The sequence below is a fragment of the Coenobita brevimanus genome, chromosome 12 (genome assembly GCF_032717465.1).
Source record: "Coenobita brevimanus isolate Jiangsu-jjx chromosome 12, ASM3271746v2, whole genome shotgun sequence".
Taxonomy (NCBI): Eukaryota; Metazoa; Arthropoda; class Malacostraca; order Decapoda; family Coenobitidae; genus Coenobita; species Coenobita brevimanus.
The window spans coordinates 927,501-949,902 of record NC_136965.1 but is presented as its reverse complement, the minus strand read 5'-3'; the positions used below and the strand labels follow the sequence as shown (position 1 = coordinate 949,902).

The window sequence follows — 22,402 nt, the reverse complement described above, 5'->3', positions numbered from 1 at the left end:
TCCACTAGACTACGAGGCGTCTATTTAGTTTCATGATTACCACCCAGCAAAGTCACTGCTTTACTGGACGACAAAACCCATTCGGCCAGTCACTGACCGTAGTCATTTAAAGGTATCATCCCATCAAATGTATGGAGGGTTAACGGTACGAACACTTCCTCTCAGACTCTTATGTCTCAATATTGGCTAAAAATAGTCATATGGCTTTACTGGAATACGCTAATGAGATGTCACGACCAAGAGAATGTATAGTGACAATATTACCCGACTTCCTATCACTCCCAGATGCATTAAATCCTTTAGCATTATGGTAGCTAAAATACGATAAAACATAAGACGACAGCACCATTGTAATAATAAATAGCTATTGTGGTGTTAGTCAAAGGGAGAAAGGCTAAATAAAAGCTTAAATATGACTCTACTCACCACTACCCAGAGACCTCAGCTGGAACAACAACACAGACAACGGGCCTACAATATTTACACAGGCACAACGAGTATAATAATATTTTTAGATTGAATACAAAACAAAGGCGAAGTTAGCTGTGGTAAATATTAAATAAAAGGCTGTTAGAACCTCAATAATACTTACTTTTGTTGAAATAAATGAGATGAATGAATGAAATGGGGGAAGGGGAGCATAGTTCCTCTCCACCTCCCTACTTTCCTCCTTCCCTCTCTACCACTCACTTTGCTAGAAGAATGGAGTAGAATGCGCACTCCTTTATAATCCATTGCAGAGCCGGACCTCTCCACTGAAGGAGGGTTATAAGTAAGAAACCCTCCCATGATGACGGGTTGTGCTGGGAAGCGGTGTGGAGGGAAGATGTGGAGGTGCATGTGAGATAGTTGCTGCTTGTGTGTGTGTGTGTGTGTGTGTGTGTAATATTATCCCCAAGAATACCACTCGCCAATAGTTCTTCCACCTTAACCTGACCCAGATTTTAGTCCTTTTACAGTTTATATCACGTAGTTCGGTGCCAAAGAAAATGCTACGGCTATACATCCTTTGCATAGCACTTCTTCGTGACTAGGGGCATATTCTGGTGTTAATCTCTTGCAGCAGCTCAGTATTCAAGATGGAGAGTCGACAATATTAGGCCAAGTTAGAGTAAAAAGAGTATAGTCAATTTACACACACACACACACACACACACACACACACACACACACACACACACACATAATGAAAGGAGGTGCTTTGAATGAAATAATTACCCAAGTGCTACAAACCTTTACTTCTCTGATCAATCATTTACATTTATCAGTATTTTATCTCACCACATCTTCCATTTAACCCCTTATACCTTGGGTGACGATCAGGCTACACATGATAGCACTGAGTACCCTGGGTGGAGCAGCTGCGGCGTCCATCCTGGAGCCAAATCTCCTCTTATTTCCATGCACCTCACCGTGGGAAGGGCCTTGGTCTGACCCTGGTGAGGAGCTGTCTACCACAAGGGGGACGCCGGATCCTGTACACGTTGGACGGCACCACAGAAGTAACTGCTTATCTGTGGTCGATGGGTCTGCTCACTTAGACAGACCGGGGCTAATCAACAACAAAAACTCCAGCTAATGCCACACAGTTTTCCTCCCACAACCAATCGTCCCGAGGTGTGCAGGGTTGATAAGACAAAACACACTGAGCAGAGGGAATGTCGGGATGATGTTAGTCTTGTGATGTCCTGACGATGTGCTTCAACGTTGGATTAAGCATTCGTGGTGAAGGGGTTACATGCAGCCTTAATAAACCCCTTCAGTAGGAGAAGCCTTTTGTACCGGGAGTTGAATAAACTGAATGAAAATCGTCTGGTTAAAGAGAAAATACATCAAAATGGTCTTCACCCAGACAGGAGTATAATGCTGCAATATAAATGTAGTAGTAGTAGTAGTAGTAGTAGTAGTAGTAGTAGATGTAGAGATATGGAAGGAATTGAGGGATGTGTAGCCAGGCAGAGAATCAGCTCAGTTATATCGATACCACCGCGTGAAGGCGTCCCTCTCCGGCACTTAAAAAAAAACTATATTAATTCCAGTAACTAATAATCTCTCTTAGTACCAGATATCACAGTCATACGAATATAGAGTTTGTTCACCTTTACTTGGCCCAGATTTTCGCCCTTATGCAACTCATTTCTTGTAGCTCAATGGCAGAATAAGACAATTTGGCTTTACGTCCTTTCCACAACACTTCTTCGTGACTAGTATCATATTCAAGTGTTAGTCTCTTGTTACAACTAAGCATTCAAGATCGGAGATGGATATTCTAGGCCAAGCTAAAGTGAAAAGAGTATAGCACATTTAAAACACACACACACACACACACACACACACACACACACACACACACACACACACATTTAAACATACAGTAAACACAGCCTATTACAGTGTCTTAATGAGAACAAATCTTACAACTTAAAATAACCACATAGGAAAAAGGTGACACACTAATGTTAACAGAGATAAATACAGGTCTCTTAATTATTACCAATCAGTGGAATGAATATAGAAGAATATATAGGAATCTTATTAATTTTAAACAGATATGTAGCCATGAGCGAAAGTTTGCGAGTCTTCTACTAGCTTTCTATCCTATCATCCATACTTGCTCTCTACCTAAATGACAGAGTACCCTTCCTTCTCATACTCTTTGGCTGTCTGCTTAATATTGCTGTCACGTAAAAATAAATCATGTAACACCTTCCATATCTCCCATTCCTCCCGACACGACAGACAGCATCCTTTCTCTTCATACTCTTTGGCTGTCTGCTTAATATTGCTCTCACGTAAAAATAAATCATGTAACACCTTCCATATCTCCCATTCCTCCCGACACGACAGACAGCATCCTTTCTCTTCATACTCTTTGGCTGTCTGCTTCCTACTGCTGTCACATCCTTCCCAAATGACAGACAGTATCCTACCTCCTCATACTCTTTGGCTGTCTGCTTAAAATTGCCGTAACGTAAAAACAATTCATACAAAGCCTTTCATCTCCAAAGCAGGCAGAGAAAAGTAGGCGAACGTTTGCTCATGGCGAAGTGTATGACAACAGAGGAAGCAAAACTCGACAAATGACTTCTTCATTCTGGTGGCATTTTGAATTCGAATCTTGCTATTTTCAGCCAAGTATTTTCAAGGTAGGAGAGATTTTTCGAACAGAGAGAGAGAGAGAGAGAGAGAGAGACGACAGGTGGGTTCAAGAGGTGGTAATTTTTGAGTCTTGCTTCCTTTGTTGCCATAAATATAATTTTTATATATTTATTTAAAACATTATAACAGGGTGTCGCATTAGTTTGAAATTAATGGGAGAAAGAATTAGATTTTTTCATTTATTATTATTATTATTATTATTATTATTATTATTATTATTATTATTATCATCATCATCATCAGCATCATCACCATCACCTTTATCACCATCATCCTTACTATTATTATCATTATTTATTATTATTATTATTATTATTATCATTATTATTATTATTAGCGCCAAAAGAGTAATAGTTTATCAGGTCTGGATATTTGAGTTTTAAAACTTTTGCGTCACCATTTCTACATTTTTTACATCTTTTCCAGACTTCTGCGACACCCTGTAACTATGGGCAGTAATATATGAGTTTGGGAATACCGCAACACCATTTTTTAAGCGAATTATTCTCAAACGCGTCACTACCCTTTTGTATATCATTGATGCACATTTTACCGATACCCAGACGAAATAAATAGCACAGAAGAGGATGATAAGGGGTAATAGTCTAAATAATTCGCTGAGGTAAAGGTGTTACGGAAGCCACAGACACAGAAAATTAAAGCTTTATACAGTATATATGTTTGTACTTTCGCAACGATAGATAGAGATAAATAGATAGATAGACAGACAGACAGATAGACAGAAAGATAGATAGATATAATTCCAACAGTGCAATACATTCACTGATAAATTTTCTAATACATAATAAATTTAAATATCTGGGTAAATATATAGAAAAAGATTTTATATATAGGGAATGACAAAATAATAATAATAATAATAATAATAATAATAATAATAATTAATAATAATAATAATAATAAAACTGCAAGATCTACAGTGCATGTCAAATTTACTGCAACATGCAAAAATCGAAGTTATCTCTCTACCCAAACAAAGCCTCATGTTATTTGAGGTCGTGCTGACATAAACATCTAAATATCAGCTAATTACGACTTATATTACTCTCACTTTAAACCATCTTACTCTCTTTAAAATCCAAGAGCCTTCCCGTGAGATCATGCAACTATAAACATCTAAATTCTCGTCTAATTATTCATTCAGACATTTATTTAGACACTCATATCTCGGTTAATTATCTCATTTATTTTTACTCGGCATTAGGAACCCCGTGAGGCCTGGGGGTTCAAGAATGCTATGGTTTTTTCACCTTAACTTGGCCCAGATTTTCGTCCTTTTGCAACTTCCCATAACTCAGTGGCGGAAAAAGACAATATTGTTGCTCTACATCCTTTCCAGAGCGCTTCTTCGTGACTAGCATAATATTCTAGCTTTACCCTCTTCCTACAACTCTAATCAAGATCGGGAGATGGTAATTTTAGGCCAAGTTAGAGTGAAAAGAGTATAGTAAAGGTAAATTAGAATCAGAATATCACCTCAAAGAAAACGGTGATCATGTAAACAATAAGGCACTGCGATTATCACTGTAAGAGAATTATAGTGATGGCATTCGCAGCAACTCTTACTTAGCGACTTATTTTGCATATTACGCCTCTACACCTACTACTTCGACTACTATACACTACTACTCCTTCATATTCTTTTTGTGTATTACCTCTATTTCTTTTTATATAGAAATAATTTTGCCTCAGGAACAAACACGGGGATAATAAGGTGTAATAGCTAGCACAAATCGCTAAGGAAACGGTGCTACGAGGCCTCCCATGCCAACCTTTGTCCCTCTTGGTAACGCTGATGAATAAATACGTATAGAAAGAGTTATATTGATACTTAAGGCACTTGTGGAAAATACCAAATCTTTTTCTGGCAAATTCTCACATAGATATCTTTTCTATCTGTTTTTGTTGCTTCACATGGCCCTTTTTTTTCTTCATTCTTCTTTTTCTTCTCCTCCTCCTCCTCCTCTTCTTCTTGTTCTATTTTCTCTTCCTCTTCTTCCTCTTCTTCTTTTTCTTTCTTCTTTTTCTTCTTATCCTCCTCCTCCCCCCTCCTCCTATCCTCTTCTTCTTATCATCATCATCCTCACCATCATCTCTCCATCCTCCTCCTCCTCGTCTCCCCCCTTTTCTTCTTGTTCATCCTTCCCCTCCTCCTCCTCCTCCTCCTCCTTCCTAGCTCCATCTACGCAGGTGGGGAGAGCATGTGGCCAGGTGAGGGGGGTATTGAGTTAGGGGGGTAGGGGGGATAACGGGGGGTCATGCCTCCGTGTAGTGGGGTTGACATCCTTGACTGGTTGCTGATGTGGGCTGGCATGGGCTGGGAAAGGAAAAAAAAAGAATGTGAATGGTTGGTTTTAAGGTGAGTAAGAAAGGAATTTATGAGAAAGAGGGTGTGGAGGAAGAGGAGGAGGAGAAGGAGGAGGAGGAGGGGGAGGAGAAAGTAGCTGAATCTGGCTAGGATATAACAAATACACTTAAATCTCTCTCTCTCTCTCTCTCTCTCTCTCTCTCTCTTACACACACACACACACACACACACACACACACACACACACACACACACAGGGTACGTACCGCGGCTCCCACAGGCTGTACCTCGGTTGACAATTCCTTCTGCCTCTTGGCCTCGTCCTCGCGTGCGTCAAGGGCGTCCAAGGCCTTTCTACCGTTCTCGACGTATTGCTGAAAAGATTGACATTACATTAGTCCTTTCACCTTAACTTATTTTACCCCAGAAGACCAGCCATGTTAAAGACCAGCTATGTTACGTTTAGCAGCTTTGTTAAACGTTGTATGACTCGCCATTAATCCTATGTTTCCCCTCTGCTAAAAAGAACACAAGCATTGATCCACTCACTAAATAAAGCCTTGATATTTCAGCACAGAAGGCCAGCTATGTTAAGTTCAGTGGCTCTGTTAAGGACTCACCATTAATCCCCTGCTCATGTAGTAAGGTTTATCGATCCCGTCATTCCTCTCACAGTCCTCACAAAAACACAGGAACAGAGTGTCAATCGTCATCTGGGAAGGGAAGAGGTCAGTGTGGGTAGTATAAATGTTTTTAGTTCAATGTGCTGGGTTGATTATGAGAAGGAACACACACACACACACACACACACACACACACACACACACACACACACACACACACACACACATAAACACACACACACACTTTGGCCCTGTGGAAAGGATGATGAATGAGTGGCTGACTACACACACACACACACACACACACACACACACACACAATGATATACAAAGTCCATTTTTTAGAGATAATGAGAAAATAAAGGAAAAAAAAAGCCAAACTGACCTCATAGACGGAGATGAAGCAGTGAGCGATGAAGTAGGCGAAGAAAGCGACGATGAGAAGCGGAACCCATATGTAAGTCACTTCTTCCTTGTTCTGGAAAAAATAAAAAATAAAAACACTCATCTGAGCTGTGTGTGTGTGTGTGTGTGTGTGTGTGTGTGTGTGTGTGTGTGTGTGTGTGTGTGTGTGTTTATTCTTTCCTTCAACATCTCGCATTCAAAACCAACTGTGATGACAACGATGACAACTTTGGCGAGGAATGAAATCAGTACTACCCCTCTCTCTCCCCCGTCTCTCTCTCTTTCTTTCTCTCTCTACTAACCTTCAGCATCTCAAACCCAATAACCACGGTGATGGCGACTATGGTGGCCTTGGCGAGGAATAGGACGAAGGCTCCGACAGAGTTAATGGCTGCCACTCTTAGCGCATTGGACACCAGGAGCGAGAAGGCCTTTTGCGCAGCCTTGCAGAACCCATATCCGTAGATGGCTGTGGGGTGAGGCAGGGGTGAGGCAGGGGTGAGGCAGGGGTGAGGCAGGGGTAGGGCGAGGCAAATATTTAGGCTGGTGTGGTGGGAGTGGAAAGTGAACAGAATCTATAGAGGGAGTGTATGTTAGGCAGCTATTCCGTCCTATTATTTCTGTTATATATTTTTTTTTCTGATAAACTCTACACTGGAATATATTGCTTTTGTACTTAAATAATACAGCTGTTGTTGTTGTTGCTTTCCACACGTCTGTCTGGCTGAGCGGACCCGTCGACCAAAGGTAGGTGACTATTACTGTGGGGCCATCCTACAGGTGCAGTAAAATATATACACCGTGTATGGATCAGGCTCCTGCTTCTGGTAGACTGCGCCTCATCAGGGTTGGGCCAGGGTCCCTTCCCTTGGCAAGGTCAGGGGAATATAAGGCGTGGCTCTTGGGTGAACGTAGCAACTACTTCAATCCACAAAGGGTACACAGCGCCACCACGTGTAGGCTGCCCGTCAGCGCCTCATGCAACAGTACTAAATAAACTATACACCTCAGGGTTTCATCACAAAACAGGAATTACCCTATCGTTGGATGAGGGTTTACGAGTAAAACGGGAATTACTATCTCGCTGACCCACCTATCTCGATGTAGGCGTTTCTGCTGAGGAATTTGAGGAACTTTTCGAAGCACCACATGCAGCACTGACAGCACTTGAGGCAGAACGCACAGCACTGGTTGCCGCTACTACTGGCCCGCTTCTCAAGCCACTGTTTTTAAAGGAAAATAGATTAACTTTCTCTCATAAACACATGGAAGTATAGAGCAACCAAAACTATACTCTTTTTACTCTAACTTGGCCTAAAATTGCATGTGGTGGTATTGTGGCGACAGTGAGATTGTGTAGATGAACTGTGGTGCTATGTTTACGATGTGGTGTGGTAGGAACGTAGATTTATGACAGGTGTTTGGTGTGGTATGAAGATGATAAGAGACTGTGGTAATGTGGCGTGGCAGGGACGTTGATTTGTGGCACTGTGGTGGTGTGGCAGCGTGGTGGTGTGGTAGGACTATGACGAACCTTGAGGACGTATCGGATAAGCTTGACAATGGCGATGATGAGTGAGCCGAGAGCGATGGAGCCGAGGTGGTAGCAATACATCCTCTTCATCGACGTTAAAATGGGCCACCCTAACTGCTTCTTGTTCCTGGGAAAAAAAGGAGGGATTTGTTACGTATGATACTTAATTCCTTCTTGTTCCTGAAAAAAAAAAAAGACGATTATATATGAGACTCAGTTCTTTCTCTCCTCCACCTCACTAACACCAGCTCTTCTAGTCAGTCTCTCAGTCTCCTTTCTCTCCAAGTCGCCAAACCAACAAGGGAGAATGGAGAATGAGAGCGAGTCGTTTTAAGGACCTCTGATAGCAAAAACACCCACCCTGAACTCCTCCTCCTCCCCTCCACCTCACTCACACCCACTCTTCTAGTCAGTCTCTCATTCCGACGACCAAAATACCCACCTTGTAAAGTACCATTCAGCCACGGCGCCCGCTATGGTGACATCCTGACAGGCCAACACGAACTGCGATATCCACAAGAAGGCGAAGAGGTGATACCATCTCATATTCTGGCGGGAACGAGGAGAGGAAGGTTAGAAGGACGTGTTGTGGGTATTTTAGTACGGTTAGGATGCTTAGGGGGAGGCCAGGGATGAGATGAAGGGATGGAGTGGACAGGTACATGAGAGAGGGGTGTGTGTAAGCAGGGCAGTGAAATGGTGGGGGACAAGGCGACGTGGATGTGATTTGTTTGTGGCCACCCCTTACGGGATTAAGGCGTCTGGCAATAGATAGATAGATGGGATGCTTACTAACACCTCTTACTCACCGATTTAGTCCGCATTCTGCTCCGTTACATCATTCCACACCTCTTCCTTACCGATTTATATCTCAGGGCGGTACTCTAGTAAGGTTAGGAAGCTTACTAACACCTCTTAATTACCGATTTATTTCTGGATCTGCTCTCCCTCTCTCTCTCTCTCTCTCTCTCTCTCTCTCTCTCTCTCTCCCTAACTCACCGTAATCAACACGTTCTTGATAAACACCACTCCATCTCCATATTTCTGCGGATCTCCAGACGACTCAATCAAAACCCAGCCCAGGAGCCAAAGAATGCATATCAAAGCCAGCCATATGCACGTCTGAAAAGGAGAAGAGGACGATAATGAGGGTGCCTGGTGGTCTAGTGGGTTAGGGCGATCCACACACACACACACACACACACACACACACACACACACACACACACACACACACACACACACACACACACACACACACACACACACACACACACATCCATATCCATTCTCACGCTCTCCCCACTACACCCACATCAATACAGTCTCTCTCTCTCTCTCTCTCTCTCACACACACACACACACACACACACACACACACACACACACACACTTACCCAAAGAGGCTGGAAGAGAAGTAAGGGCATGGCTCCCACCGCCTTCCCAGCTTCCTTAAACAGAGTAATAACCAACTTGATCCTATTCCGCATTGCAATCAGTATTATTAGGATCAACACCTGCAAGTATAGAAAACAGAGAGTTAGAACCTGTTTGGAATTTATAGACTGCTGGGGAGGACACATTTATAGTTCTCTCACTCTAACTTGGCGCAAATATTCAGCTTTTTGCAACTAACCTAACCTAACCTAATCTAACTTAACTCTAACAGCTTTCCTAACAAGTCACCCTAACAATCGTAGGCACAATAGCAAATATAAAGGATCTTACAGCAGTCATCACCTCCAGCTGATAACTCTCCTAGCTTAATCCAACCAAAGCTATCCTAACCTAACCTAACCTAACCTAACTCTAACAGGTTTCCTAACGACTCACCGTAACAATGGTAGCCACAACAGCGGATATCAGAAAGATTTTCACGGTCTGCTCCATCCGATACATTTCATACTCTGACGCCATACTCTCGTTCTTGGCTGCCTTCTTCTCTTCGTCCAGCAGCGTCTTCTTATTATGCCAGGTGATCCACAGGTACGTGGTTCCTGCTATTGAACCCAGGATCATCACTACCACGCAGAACCACACCACAACCCGAGCTAAGAACCTGCAAAAAACAAATCCATGCATAAACATATATAGATAGATAGATAGATAGATAGGTAGATAGATAGATAGATAGATAGGTAGATAAATATATCAATCAATATATCAGGACACAACCACAAACTAAACCCCACATTGGTACCTCAGCATGATGGTAATGATGATGGCAAGAACGAGGGCAATGGCACAGAGGCCCAGCAGCTGAGGCCATGATGCCTGAAGGTCCTTGTTTACCGTCTCGAAGAAATCCGTCAAGCTTACGCCAAAGATGGCCTGGGCGATCTGATCCGTCCTGTTGGAGACCTCCTTGGCGCGGATGGGGAAGCAGTAGAAGCCTATCCTGGTTGACCTGAGAAAATGGCATGTTTCAATAATGCATGTCGAAAAATGGCGCAAACAAAAATAAATACACGAAAGCCACAAGCGTATAAATATCTGTCTTGAGATGCAGGAAAAGCCTTGCCGGGTCAGCTTTGAGAAAATAGGGCGTTCCAGTAATGTAGGCCTAAGACTGAGAATATGACGGAGAAATCATCGGCGTTGGAGTTAAGATGCCAAGAGAGTAGAAATATCTGTTTGGGCATGTAGTCGAAGCCTGGCCGGGTCCACCTGAGGAAAGAAGGCGTTCCAGGAATCTAATTATCATCCAGTCCATATTTACACCATCAGGAACTAGGGACTCTGGCAGAAGCTTTCAGTACACACATTAAAGACTAGGATGACCAGCCTCACCCATCCCTGAGTGGTATTATGGGAGGAATAAACCCCAAACATTTCAGCTGCAGTGCCTTAACCTACTAGACCACTATGGCTACCACCCAACGTAGTAAATGGTTTCCAGGGCTACCAAAAAAAAAAAAATGAATGTCAGTGTTGCGTCAGCTGAAGGCAGTACTACATCAAGTGAGTGAATGGTGGGGGCAGGTGTCACTAGATAGATAGATAGACAGATAGGTAGGTACGTAGACAGGTAGGCAGGCAAGTAGGTAGGTAGGTAGGTAGGTAGGCAAATAGGTAGGTACGAAGGCAGAGAGAAAGCAAGATAGACTGATACAATAAACTTCAATGCAACTAACTGTATAATAGACTTACGAATTACTAGGGCAGGATCCAACACAAGTGCCATCAAATCTGGGCTGCCCTTGTACCGCCACATCGTTGCTAGTTTCCAGAGACATACCCACACTGAAGAGTCTGGGGAGAGAAATGATGGAAGGTGTGAGTTATATTAGCAGGGATTCCTTTCTCTGTCTGTCTGTCTGTCTATCTATCTATCTGTCTGTCTGTCTATCTGTCTGTCTGTCTGTCTCTCTCGCATCCACAGTCAGACCTAGACTGAGGAATTTGGGGTCAGAAATGATGGCATGTGTGAGTCAGAGCAAAGTATTGGAAGGAATTTCTCTCTCTCTCTCTCTCTCTCTCTCTCTCTCTCTCACACACACACACACACACACACACACACACACACACACACACACACACACGCACACACACACACACATACACGAGCAAGCAAACAAAGAAGCAATCACATGCATAATTCAGCACACACACACACACACACACACACACACACACACAAGTTCAAGGAGAGGATAACTTAGAATTTTTGACAATGAATAGTAAGAGAGAAATAAGTCAAACTGTCTACTGCAATTCCTTTACCTTAACTCCACTTTTTATATATATATATATATATACATTTTTGGAAGATTCCTTGATGGTGAAAAATGGAAAAATAGTTGCCATAGATCCCACGATGACAGAAGAAAAATAAAAACACCTTAAGATGAAGAAAATATTTGATAAAAAAATACTTACGGCTGTTTGCTAAAGTCCTTCCCAGATTTTTCAAGCTCAAATAACTTTTCGTTTTTTCTGCCACACACATTGCCGTAGCGATCATGGCCGTGGATGATCCTTTCGGGGTCGCTCTTGGTCGCCACGTACCCCAAGAACACGATCTGGGGTGAGGTAGATAGATAGATAGATGGCTGGATGTATGGATGGAGAGGTAGACTGATAGGTCGACTGACTGACTGATAGATGGATGGATGGATGGAAGGGTGGGTGGATGGATGGATGGATTGACTGACTGACTGATGGCTGGATGGAGTGAGAGAGAGAGAGAGAGAGAGAGAGAGAGAGAGAGAGAGAGAGAGAGATGAGCTGTGACACGAATTAATAAACCTGAAAGAAAACACTACATCATCAACAACAACAAACTTCCGATTCAAGATGGAGAGATGGCAAGTATAGGCCAAGTTAGAGTAAAAGGGAAATAGAAAGAAAAAGAGTAAAAAGAGAAAAATAAGCGTAAAAAGAGAGAGAAAAAAAGAGTAAAGGGGGTACAGAAAAAAAAAAGAGGGGGGGATATGTAAACTCAGGGATCGGACTGGCTAGAACATAGAGACAAGGGAACTAGTGGACTGCGGGACGGACTGACTAGAATATATATAAAAGGTGGACTTGACAAGGGAAGGGAGTGACTAGAAAGCACAGGCAAGGTGGATTCGTGGACTCTGCCTAGTTACTCACCGCGCCGACGACGAAGGCGATGAACAGGATGAGAAACACAACATCCCGGCAGACGCGATCGTGAAGGGGACCGGTGAACGTGTCATCTCCAGGGGGCACCAGCACCTTGCCGTTCACCTGAGGGAAGAAGGCAGGTGAGGAACGTAGGGAGGAGGAAGGAGGAATGGAGGGAAGGAGGGAGAGAAGGGAGGAACGAAGGAAGGAAAAACGAAGGAAGAAAGATGACAGGTGAGGAACGTAGGGATGGAGGAAGGAAGAATGGAGGGAAGGAGGGAGAGAAGCGAGGAACGTAGGAATGGCAGGAGAGAAGGGAGGAACTAAGGAAGGAAAAACGAAGGGAGCAAGATGAAGGGTGAGGAACGTAGGGAGGAGGAAGGAGGAAAGGAGGGAAGGAAGAACGGAGGGAAGGAGGGAAAGAAGGGAAGAACGTAGGGAGGGAGGGAGGAATGAAGGAACGGAGAGGAACAGGGGGAGGGAAGGAGGAAAAGAAGGAGGGAAGGGATGTAAGGCAGGAGAGGGAACGAAGGAGAGGAAATTAGGCAGTCACTGAAGAGATATGAAACCAAAATGGAGAGGAAAATATTAATAATTACCCATAAGAGATATAACAGAAACTAAATAAAAAAAAAATGAACGGAGAATTATGAATAAGAAAACAGAGGAAGCGTCAAGTGGGAAAGAAAGTAAAATATAAAAAAATGAAAGTCTGTTCAATGAGGGAATGCAATTTACACTTGACCTTTGCCATAAAACCATTGTGTGTGTGTGTGTGTGTGTGTGTGTGTGTGTGTGTGTGTGTGTGTGTGAGAGAGAGAGAGAGAGAGAGGGGGGGGAGGAGCTAAATGAAATAGTAATAGGCGTGAGAGGAATTATGAGAGGTGATATGTCGAGGTAATGAAGGTAGAGTAGGTAGACAGGTCGATAGATAGATAGATAGACGGATAGATAGATAGATAGATAAATAGGCAGACAGAGAGACAGAGGGGTAGGGGACATGGAAACAAGAAATTAAAGATAGACGAGAAAGAGAGAGAAAGAGTTAAACGAGGTGATTGCACTGGGAGTAGCGATGTGGGGTGATTATGTGGTAGTGGTGATGGTGGCGGTGTTGGTAGAGTGTGTTGGTTAATGGCAGGCAAGCATGAGTGTAGGTTCGCCTAGAGGGTCGATGGTTGGCTAGTGACCGTGGAGGGATGGAGAGAGGAGGGAGAGAGGGAGGAGAGGGAAGGGGGAGGAGGGAGAGAGGAAGAGAGAGGGGCAGGGAGGTGTGAAAAGCTGGAGGAAAGACTAAGGTGGAGAGAGTGACAGGGGTGAAGAAGGGGAGGAAAAAGATGACGATGTGTGTAGAAAGAGAGGGAGAAAGGGGCAAGGATGTGAGGATGAAAGGAAGAGAGAGAGAGAGAGAGAGAGAGAGAGAGAGAGAGAGAGAGAGAGAGAGAGAGAGAGAGAGAGAGAGAGGACAGAGGAGAGAGAGAGAGGGTGAAAAATTACGAAAGAAAGGTAATCCATAAGCAATATTGGAAAGAAATAACACCATAAAAATATCATACAACACAAAACGTCGATGAAAAATAAAATGAACGAAGAATTAAAAAAAAATGGGGGGGAGGGGACACTTCAATCGCCCGCGTGCCTGCGTCGCGTGAAGGGAAGCGAAAAATGTCGAAATGGTTCGCTAGACTCCACTTCTTTTCATCTGAGGAACCTGAGACACTGCTTCACCCTGGGAATGAATGAGTGAATGAATAACCAGCGCGTGTGTATGTGTTATTATTCATCACTAGAGGCACCCTCGATATGGCAATCCAGTGTATAACGTGAATAATTCCGTTGACTTGTAGGTGAGGTGTTTTTGCTCCTGTAGTAGTGTTTGAGTTGTGTTATTTACGGGTGAGGTAATGGCATGGGGGACAGATGTAATGACGGAGCTCCTATATGCTACTTAGACCTTTGGGCTTGTGGCGGCTGTTTTTCTCCTTTCTTTTTATTTATCTGTCTACCTAGCTATCTACCTATCTGTCTGTCTATCTATCTATGTTCTTCTTCTTCTTCTTCTTCTTCTTCTTCTTCTCCTGCTCATCTTCCTCCTCCTCCTCCTCCTCCTCCTCGTCCTCCCCCTCCCCCTTCTCCTCAATCTATCGGAACTCTAGTCTCAATACCTTTTCTGTTGACTGAACAACACTATGACGAACACTCACACACACACACACACACACACACACACACACACACACACACACACACACACACACACACACACACAGAGTAATGGATGTGGCGCGGCTTGTTATAGCGGTCTGATGTTATACCGTGTTCAGTAATAACACTTGACAATTCTCGCATATCCTTCCTTTAGACAGTTAATCAATGTATTCTATCAAGCCCCTCAAACGGTAAACTAACTGGGTAAACTCTGCAGACCGTGAAAGCCTGAGAATGTGGAGAGCATGGAGACTGAGAGACTGACTAGAAGAGTGTACGTGAGTGAGGTGGAAGGGGAGACTAGGGATGAGACGGAGGGATGGAGTGGAGAGGATGGAGAATGAGAGACTGACAAGAAGAGAGTGTGAGTGGGGTGGAGGGAGGAGGAGAGGGAAAAGCAGAGGATGGAGAATGAGCGACTGACTAGTGGAGTGTATGTGAGTGAGGTGGAGGGGGAGACGAGGAGTAGGAGGGGGAGACCAAGGATGAAATGGAGGGATGTAGTGGAGAGGATTTTTCGAGAGACTTTTTCGAGGTGAAGGAGAATACAAACAGCTTAAATTACAGCAATATTGTATCCACTAAAAGGAAAAGAAATGATCTGTAATGGTGTCAAGCAGTCATATTAAAAGCCAATTCTTCTCTCAGACATGTAATCAATTTGTTGTTTCAAAGCGAGAACGGAGAAAGCAAAATTCGTCAGTTTTAGAGAGCGTGGAAGTCATTTTGTGTGTGTGTGTGTGTGTGTGTGTGTGTGTGTGTGTGTGTGTGTGTGTGTGTGTGTGTGTGTGTGTGTGTGTGTGTGTGTGTGTGTGTGTGTGTGTGTGTGTGTGTGTGTGTGTGTGTCCGACCAACACCTGCAGCTGGTACTCAACAATTTTTCTCACATAATACTTCGTCACGCAAGCTCTCTCTCTCTCCCGTGAATTTTACATGTAACAATATCTCTCTCTTTACCGTATCCATTTTCCTATCTCATATATTTTTTCTCTATCGTATGTTATTATTTTCTGAGCTATATTTTCCTCCCATGGCTATTTATATATACACAGGATAGTTTCGTTGGTAGACACAGTGGAGAGGGAAATAAGAAAATGCCTGAGATATTCCGTGTTTCCTTATTCCCTGTGGATGTCAGTATACTTATGAATCACGTGTAATTGATATATTTACACAGACACAGAGATAGACAGATAGACAGATAGATAGATAGACATACAGACGGAAAGATAGATACAATATATTCATCTCGCGCTAATCTCGTCTTGTCCTTGAGTACAGAGATCCCCTGGCACAATACATGATAAATTCCCCACGTCCTTGAGTACAGACAATAAGCTTAGTTCCCCATGTCCCTGAGCACAAACAAAGCTAAGTTCCCCATGTCCCTGAGCACAAACAAAGGCTAAGTTACCCGTACTCCTGAGCACAAACATTAAGCTAAGTTCCCTAGGTCCCTGATCACAAACAAAGCAAAGTTCCCCAAGTCCCTGAGCACAAACAATAAGCTATGTTCCTCGTATCCCTGAGTACGTACCGTATGAGGGGCGGGCCTGACCCTGCCTCCTGAGTGGTGACGGCGGTGGCGGTGGTGGTGGTGATGGTGGGGGTGGTGTTGTGAGGACGGGGCCAGCTTGCATGCCACCCGGAGGTCCAATCACGAAGTAAACAAATCCACCCTTCCCTCTCTCACTTTCTCTTCAGACCGCCATCATTTCTTCGCGCCATTTTCCAAGGCTATCTCATTTCAAGTTCGCAGAAGGAATTTTAAGTTCAGTTTGATTTTTTGAAGAGTCTAGCTGTATAAATTGTCCTATGTATCTCCTAAATGACAAAACACAAAATTAATCAAGAAATATTCAAAGTCAACCCGTAACTCATCTTTTCCCCTCTCACTCTCTCTTCAAATTGCTATCATTTCTATGCATCATTTTCCAGGTCTATATAATAAGTTTTTGGGTGGGGCTTTAAAAGTTCAGGTTGATTTTCTAGAAGTGTCTGGTTGTATATATTGCTCGTTAAGTTCACCATCGTCACAGAAAAAGCGTATATCCGGGAATTTCTTCAGTCATGCAATTGATCCACCTCGTCTTTCCCAATTTCATTCCCACCTCGCTGCGTTTGTTTCCTACCTTTTCTTGCCTCCTGAATTTTCTATATTGTTGTAAGTTTGAAAATATTTAAAGGCTGGATTTTTAGAAGTATAGGGCTGTGCGGACTGCAGATTAGCTCAACAATTTAAAAACAGGTAACGTAGTGACTGTAAAATTGTTTTGCCCTCCTCACCACCACACACTCCATATTGCATTCCAGTCTCCTCCCATCTTTCCTAGCGCCATTCATTGCGTTATTTTCATTTTAAGACTCACTTGTTGCCCGACGTCACTGCAGGCGTGTAAAAACTGGAATTTAGCACAGTTTCACCGTGAGGTCGTCTTCTACTCTATCCACATTTACTCTCTCTCTCCTTACATGCGAGTTTCCCCACCTCTTCTTGCATAACACCCTGTCAAGCAGTGGCGTAGCTCACGGGGGGACAGGGGGGTACTGTTTGGAAATATTCCCCGGGCCCCCAATGGACGGTACCCCATATAGACCCCTCAGTTTTTAAGTACCACAAAAATATATCACAAGTTAAGTAAGAAATATATACATTTACACAAAAAATTCGAAGGAAACATGGTATCTGTCTAGGTATTTGCACATTTATATATATATATTTTTTCATTAATTTTGCTTTTCCGGAGATTTACTATGAATCTTCCATATATACTTGACTGAGTGAATATTTTAGACATTTATATTATGAATATATTTATTCCCGGGAAAATTTAGCCTATTGGACGATGGTGAATATTTGGGGAAGTTTCCGGACTGCTTTGCGCGGCTACCTGGTGTCAGGAGACTTGAAGACATTTATGCTTGACTTGCTTGTAACAACTTGCTCATTTACACTATATGCTCATGTTTTCATTACTTATTTTAATGTGCTGTTTACAATGTTTTAATTATTGCTTAGTTATTCGCGTAATGGATGTAAGGCAGTAATAATAACGGTAAACTCTGCATCAAACTTTACCAGGTTTTGGAAGGCCCGTCAAGGAACAACGCCCCCAGATGTCTAGCCACGCCCCTTCTGCCAAGTTGAACACTGTGCAAAGGCTGGTGAACCAAAACACGTCTCCTCTAACCTTTTTTTTTTTTTTTTTTATGTGAGGAAGAAGAAACCAAAGGCAACGAGCCTGCAAAACTATTCCTTCCAAGAGAAAAACAAAATATAAGAGAGAGCCAAATTCAAGATCCGATCATTTCCAGATGCCTGGACACACTGAGTTTGAAAAACTGGAGATCATAGGAAGTAGGAAATACAGACAGAGTGAGACAGTTCCAGAGTTGACCTGTTGCATAAATGAAGGACTGGGAGTAACGGTTAACTCTTGCATTACAGAGTTGGACAGAAAAGGGATGAGAGTTTGCTGCTAGACGGGTGCTACTGACAGCATCCCTTACTCCTTCCAGCTCAGAGGATAGCTAGGTGTGGTCAGACTGAAGGGTTGATTTTGCTAGTAACCAAGGAGACTCATTCGTGTCATAGCTCGTATTTTCGTTGGTTAAGCAAGCTCCCTAATACCTCTTCCTTAGCGAATTATTTTTGGATATAGCTGGTTAATATCCTTTTGCATGTTATTTGGGCAGAATATGACGATACTGGAAGGATTTACGTAACACAGAAGAGGACATATGGCGAGCCTGGAAGGTTTTACGTAGCACAGAATAAGAAAGTAAGGTGTAATAAGCAAACTAAATCGCCTGGGAGAAGGTGTTAGGGAACTTGCTCAACCAATGAGAATAGCGGTGTAGATGACGTAAGTACAGTAATGATCAGGTAGGCTTGGTGTCGCATGCTTTAAAATGTCACGAGTTATACTGCTTCTTAACACCGTCCAGTTTTTGATTTAGTCCACCCGGTTCTGTTACGTATTTGTGCAGCTTCTTGTTATCTCCTGACGATACATGATAGAGGGGATGTGAGTTGGAGAAAGGGTAGCCTGATAGCGAAGGACAGGGTGACGTGGAGGCGGTTTGTGTGTGTGCTTCCAGGATGCAGCTAAACTCAACCGATCGAACTACAGATTACTACTGATGGTGGTTCTGACAGGCGACAAACAGGCGAGAGTGTGTGGCTGAAATATCGACAGGAAGAGGAGGAGGAGGAGGAGAAGGAGGAGGAGGAGGAGAAGGAGGAGGAGGAGGAGGAGGAGAAAAAGAGAGAAGAGAAGAGCTAGGAGACCATAAGAAAGATCAATTCGAGAAGGGGAAAAGAGACATGTTAGATATATCGACATAAAACGTTCAATATTCCCGCCACTGAGTTACTCCACGCGGCCCTCGTCACACCGCTCGACAGGGGGTAAAAATAACCATTGAGAAAAATAAATAAACAAATAAAAAGGCATTGATAGGAAATAAACACTGATCGCGACTGAATATTGTGCATAATCGACATCTTTATCGTGTGTGTGTGTGTGTGTGTGTGTGTGTGTTCATTTATCTATCTTTCCTTCCACTAATTTATCTATCACTTGAGACAATTTTCTTATTTTCCTCTAAGACAAACAGCCAATCATCCTCAATGAACTGAATTCTCTCTCTCTCTCTCTCTCTCTCTCTCTCTCTCTCTCTCTCTCTCTCTCTCTCTCTCTCTCTCTCTCTCTCTCTCTCTCTCGCCACATATGCTTGTCCACTACGCCCTTTCACTTCTTCATGACCTTACTCTCTCTCTCCTTGCATCCAATGTACCGCTAACCAGTCTACATTTGGCCAAAGGTGGTAGGTGGTGGCGACTATCATCCACTCACTTGATGTAGTGATGCTTGCTTCTTCCTTTACCTTCATTTTTTTTTTTTCTGTCTGTCCTCCTCCCTTCCTCTTTCTCCCAAATTCCTGACATTCTTTTTCCAGGTGGCTCTACACTGAGTGACAAGCCTAATGGTTTTCTGTAACCTAGGAAACCATTTACAACGCTGGGTAGTAACCATATAACCACATACAGGGGTGATGTGAGCCTGTTATGAAGTTCCTGTTAACTGCATGGAGACACGCAAATGCAGCGTCCATCCAGGAACCAAGCCTCCATGGCAAGGGAACATCGGTTTACTGCACGGGATGGTCGTACAGGGGTGGTTGCTTCCTTGCAGTTGATGGGTATGCTCGACCAGACAAACCGGGCTTAACAGCAACAATAACAACAGCATTTCCCCACGCGTTCCCTAACAGCAAACCAACGTCTATATACCTATCTATAGCCAGACTCCTTAATCCAGTAAAGGGTGGCCACAAATAAATCGCCTCCATGTCGCCCTGTCCCCAACATCTGCCCAGTAATTTTGGCAAACTTCCCCTTGACCTCAAACCAGGCAGCAATCACCGTAATTAGGAGAAGAAAAATTAATCCTATCACGCAAGGGATATTTCGGCCGACCTTGGACTTCCTTCTCTCTCTCTCTCTCTCTCTCTCTCTCTCTCTCTCTGTGAGGCCATTGTTCTGTCTTCCTGGCCACATCTAAGCCACAGAAATCAAGTTCAGTGTGTGTGTGTTCCTCGATGACATACACACACTTCTCTGCACTTGTCCCTAACCGATTTATTTCGCTCATTATACACTCTTTAATATTCTCCTGTGTGTTATCTATGTCATTTTAACAACTAAATAAATCGCCACGGAAGAGGTGTTACGGAATTTACCAGTTATTAAATTATGTCAGTAATAATGAAGTGGAAGTGACTGGTTAATTTCGTAACAATATTGCTTTACGACAGTCTCTGCTACTCTCTCTCTCTCTCTCTCTCTCTCTCTCTCTCTCTCTCTCTCTCTCTCAATTTCGTAACAATACTAGTGAACTCGGTCACCCTCTGCTACTCTCTCTCTCTCTCTCTCTCTCTCTCTCTCTCTCTCTCTCTCATTTCCATTCCCTCTCTAGTTAGTCATTCAGTTCTTTTCCTCTTCCTTTTCTTTCAATCCTCTTTCAACTCGCCACAAAAACACAATTATCATTTACATATATTAGTCTCCCGGAAATTCTGCCACTAAGATAATATTCCTTCGTAAGTAGAAATATTTGCGTAAGTCAGTCGTCCTGTGGAATGGGAAAAAGGGAGAGAGGGAGGGAGGAAGGGAGGGCAGTGGGCAAGGAAAGAGGGAGGGAGGGATTGAGGGAGGAAGGGAGGAAAAGAGGGCAATGGGGAAGGAAAGAGGGAGGGAGTGATTGAGGGAGGAAGGGAGGAAAAGAGGGCAATGGGGAAGGAAAGAGGGAGGGAGTGATTGAGGGAGGAAGGGAGGAAAAGAGGGCAATGGGGAAGGAAAGAGTGAGGGATGGAGGGATTGAGGGAGGGAGGGAGGGATTGAGGGAGGGAGAGGGGGAGGGAGGGAAAATACAGGGAGAAGAGGAAGGAAAGTGAGGAAAGAAATATAATAATGAATAAAATTAGTCTTTCACATGTCTAGTCCTTTCACCTTAACTTGGCCCAGATTTTCGTCCTTTTGCAGCTTATTTCACGTAGCTCAGAGGCAGGATAGGATAATAATGCGGCTCCACATCAGTTCCTTAGCGCTTCTTCGTGACTAGCACTATATTCCAGTGTTATTCGCTCGTTATGGGTCAGATGGAGAATGAGACTGACTAGGAGAGTGAAAACGAATGAGGTGGAAAGAGGTTAGGGGAAGAAGACCGATAATGAGATGGAGGGATGGAGTGGAGAGAGACATGACAAAGGGATGTGTGAGTCTGAGGGAAGGCAGCCAATTGAAAGAGGACCAGGCGACGTGGAGACGATTTGTTTGTGGCCACTTCTTACGGGATTAAGGCGTCTGACAAAAGATAGATAGACAGACAGATAGATAGATAGCTAAATAGATAGATAGACAAATAGATTATATACACACGTCACAACGAATCAGACTTTTTTCAAGTAATTTTTTTCTTCCTTCCTTCCTTCCTTCCTTCTTTCTTTTCATTCTTTCTCTCTTACTTTCTTTCTTTTACCTTCCTCTGTTTCTCACTCTATTGCAGACACACGTTCAGTACACGAAAAGCACGTAATGTTTGTGTTTATTGATGTAATGTTCAGATGAGTTTTCTTTCAGTTCCTCTTCACAACACGAGAGAGAGAGAGAGAGAGAGAGAGAGAGAGAGAGAGAGAGAGAGAGAGAAGAATGACTAGATTGATAAACAGATATATAGAGACAGACAGACAGACAGATAGATGGATAGGTAGGTCGGTGGGCAGGTAAGTAGACAGACAGACAGACAGACAGACAGACAGATAAACCAAGAGAAATTCAGACACAGAGACAAAGACAACTTAACCCTCTAAAGCGAGAGTGAGAAAGTGAAAGAGTGAGAGAGAACTGTCAAGTAACGGGGCGCACAACCGCCTTCTCTCACCGTAAGCAGGTAACTGAGACTGGCTGAGTAACTTGGTAAGGAAGGAGCAGGTGGAGGTCAGGTGGACGAGGAGGAGGAGGTGGTGAAGAGAGGAGGTGGTGGTGGGGGT

General features: G+C 43.4%; 1 protein-coding gene across 1 annotated transcript in view; it reads right to left on the bottom strand.

Annotated features, from left to right (window-relative positions):
- Positions 1-4,984: 4,984 nt before the first annotated feature.
- Positions 4,985-22,402, bottom strand: part of LOC145413623 (choline transporter-like protein 1) — a 31,812-nt gene continuing 14,394 nt past the window's right edge. The window contains exons 4-18 of the mRNA XM_080283286.1: positions 12,647-12,763; positions 11,930-12,072; positions 11,201-11,302; positions 10,251-10,457; positions 9,884-10,109; positions 9,448-9,567; positions 9,050-9,172; positions 8,493-8,599; positions 8,051-8,177; positions 7,610-7,739; positions 6,819-6,985; positions 6,497-6,589; positions 6,109-6,201; positions 5,755-5,862; positions 4,985-5,497 (exon numbers count right to left, since the gene is read on the bottom strand). Of these exons, the coding sequence (XP_080139412.1) occupies positions 5,363-5,497; positions 5,755-5,862; positions 6,109-6,201; positions 6,497-6,589; positions 6,819-6,985; positions 7,610-7,739; positions 8,051-8,177; positions 8,493-8,599; positions 9,050-9,172; positions 9,448-9,567; positions 9,884-10,109; positions 10,251-10,457; positions 11,201-11,302; positions 11,930-12,072; positions 12,647-12,763 (1,998 nt within the window). The 3' untranslated portion in view covers positions 4,985-5,362. The remainder of the gene's footprint in view (positions 5,498-5,754; positions 5,863-6,108; positions 6,202-6,496; positions 6,590-6,818; positions 6,986-7,609; positions 7,740-8,050; positions 8,178-8,492; positions 8,600-9,049; positions 9,173-9,447; positions 9,568-9,883; positions 10,110-10,250; positions 10,458-11,200; positions 11,303-11,929; positions 12,073-12,646; positions 12,764-22,402) is intronic.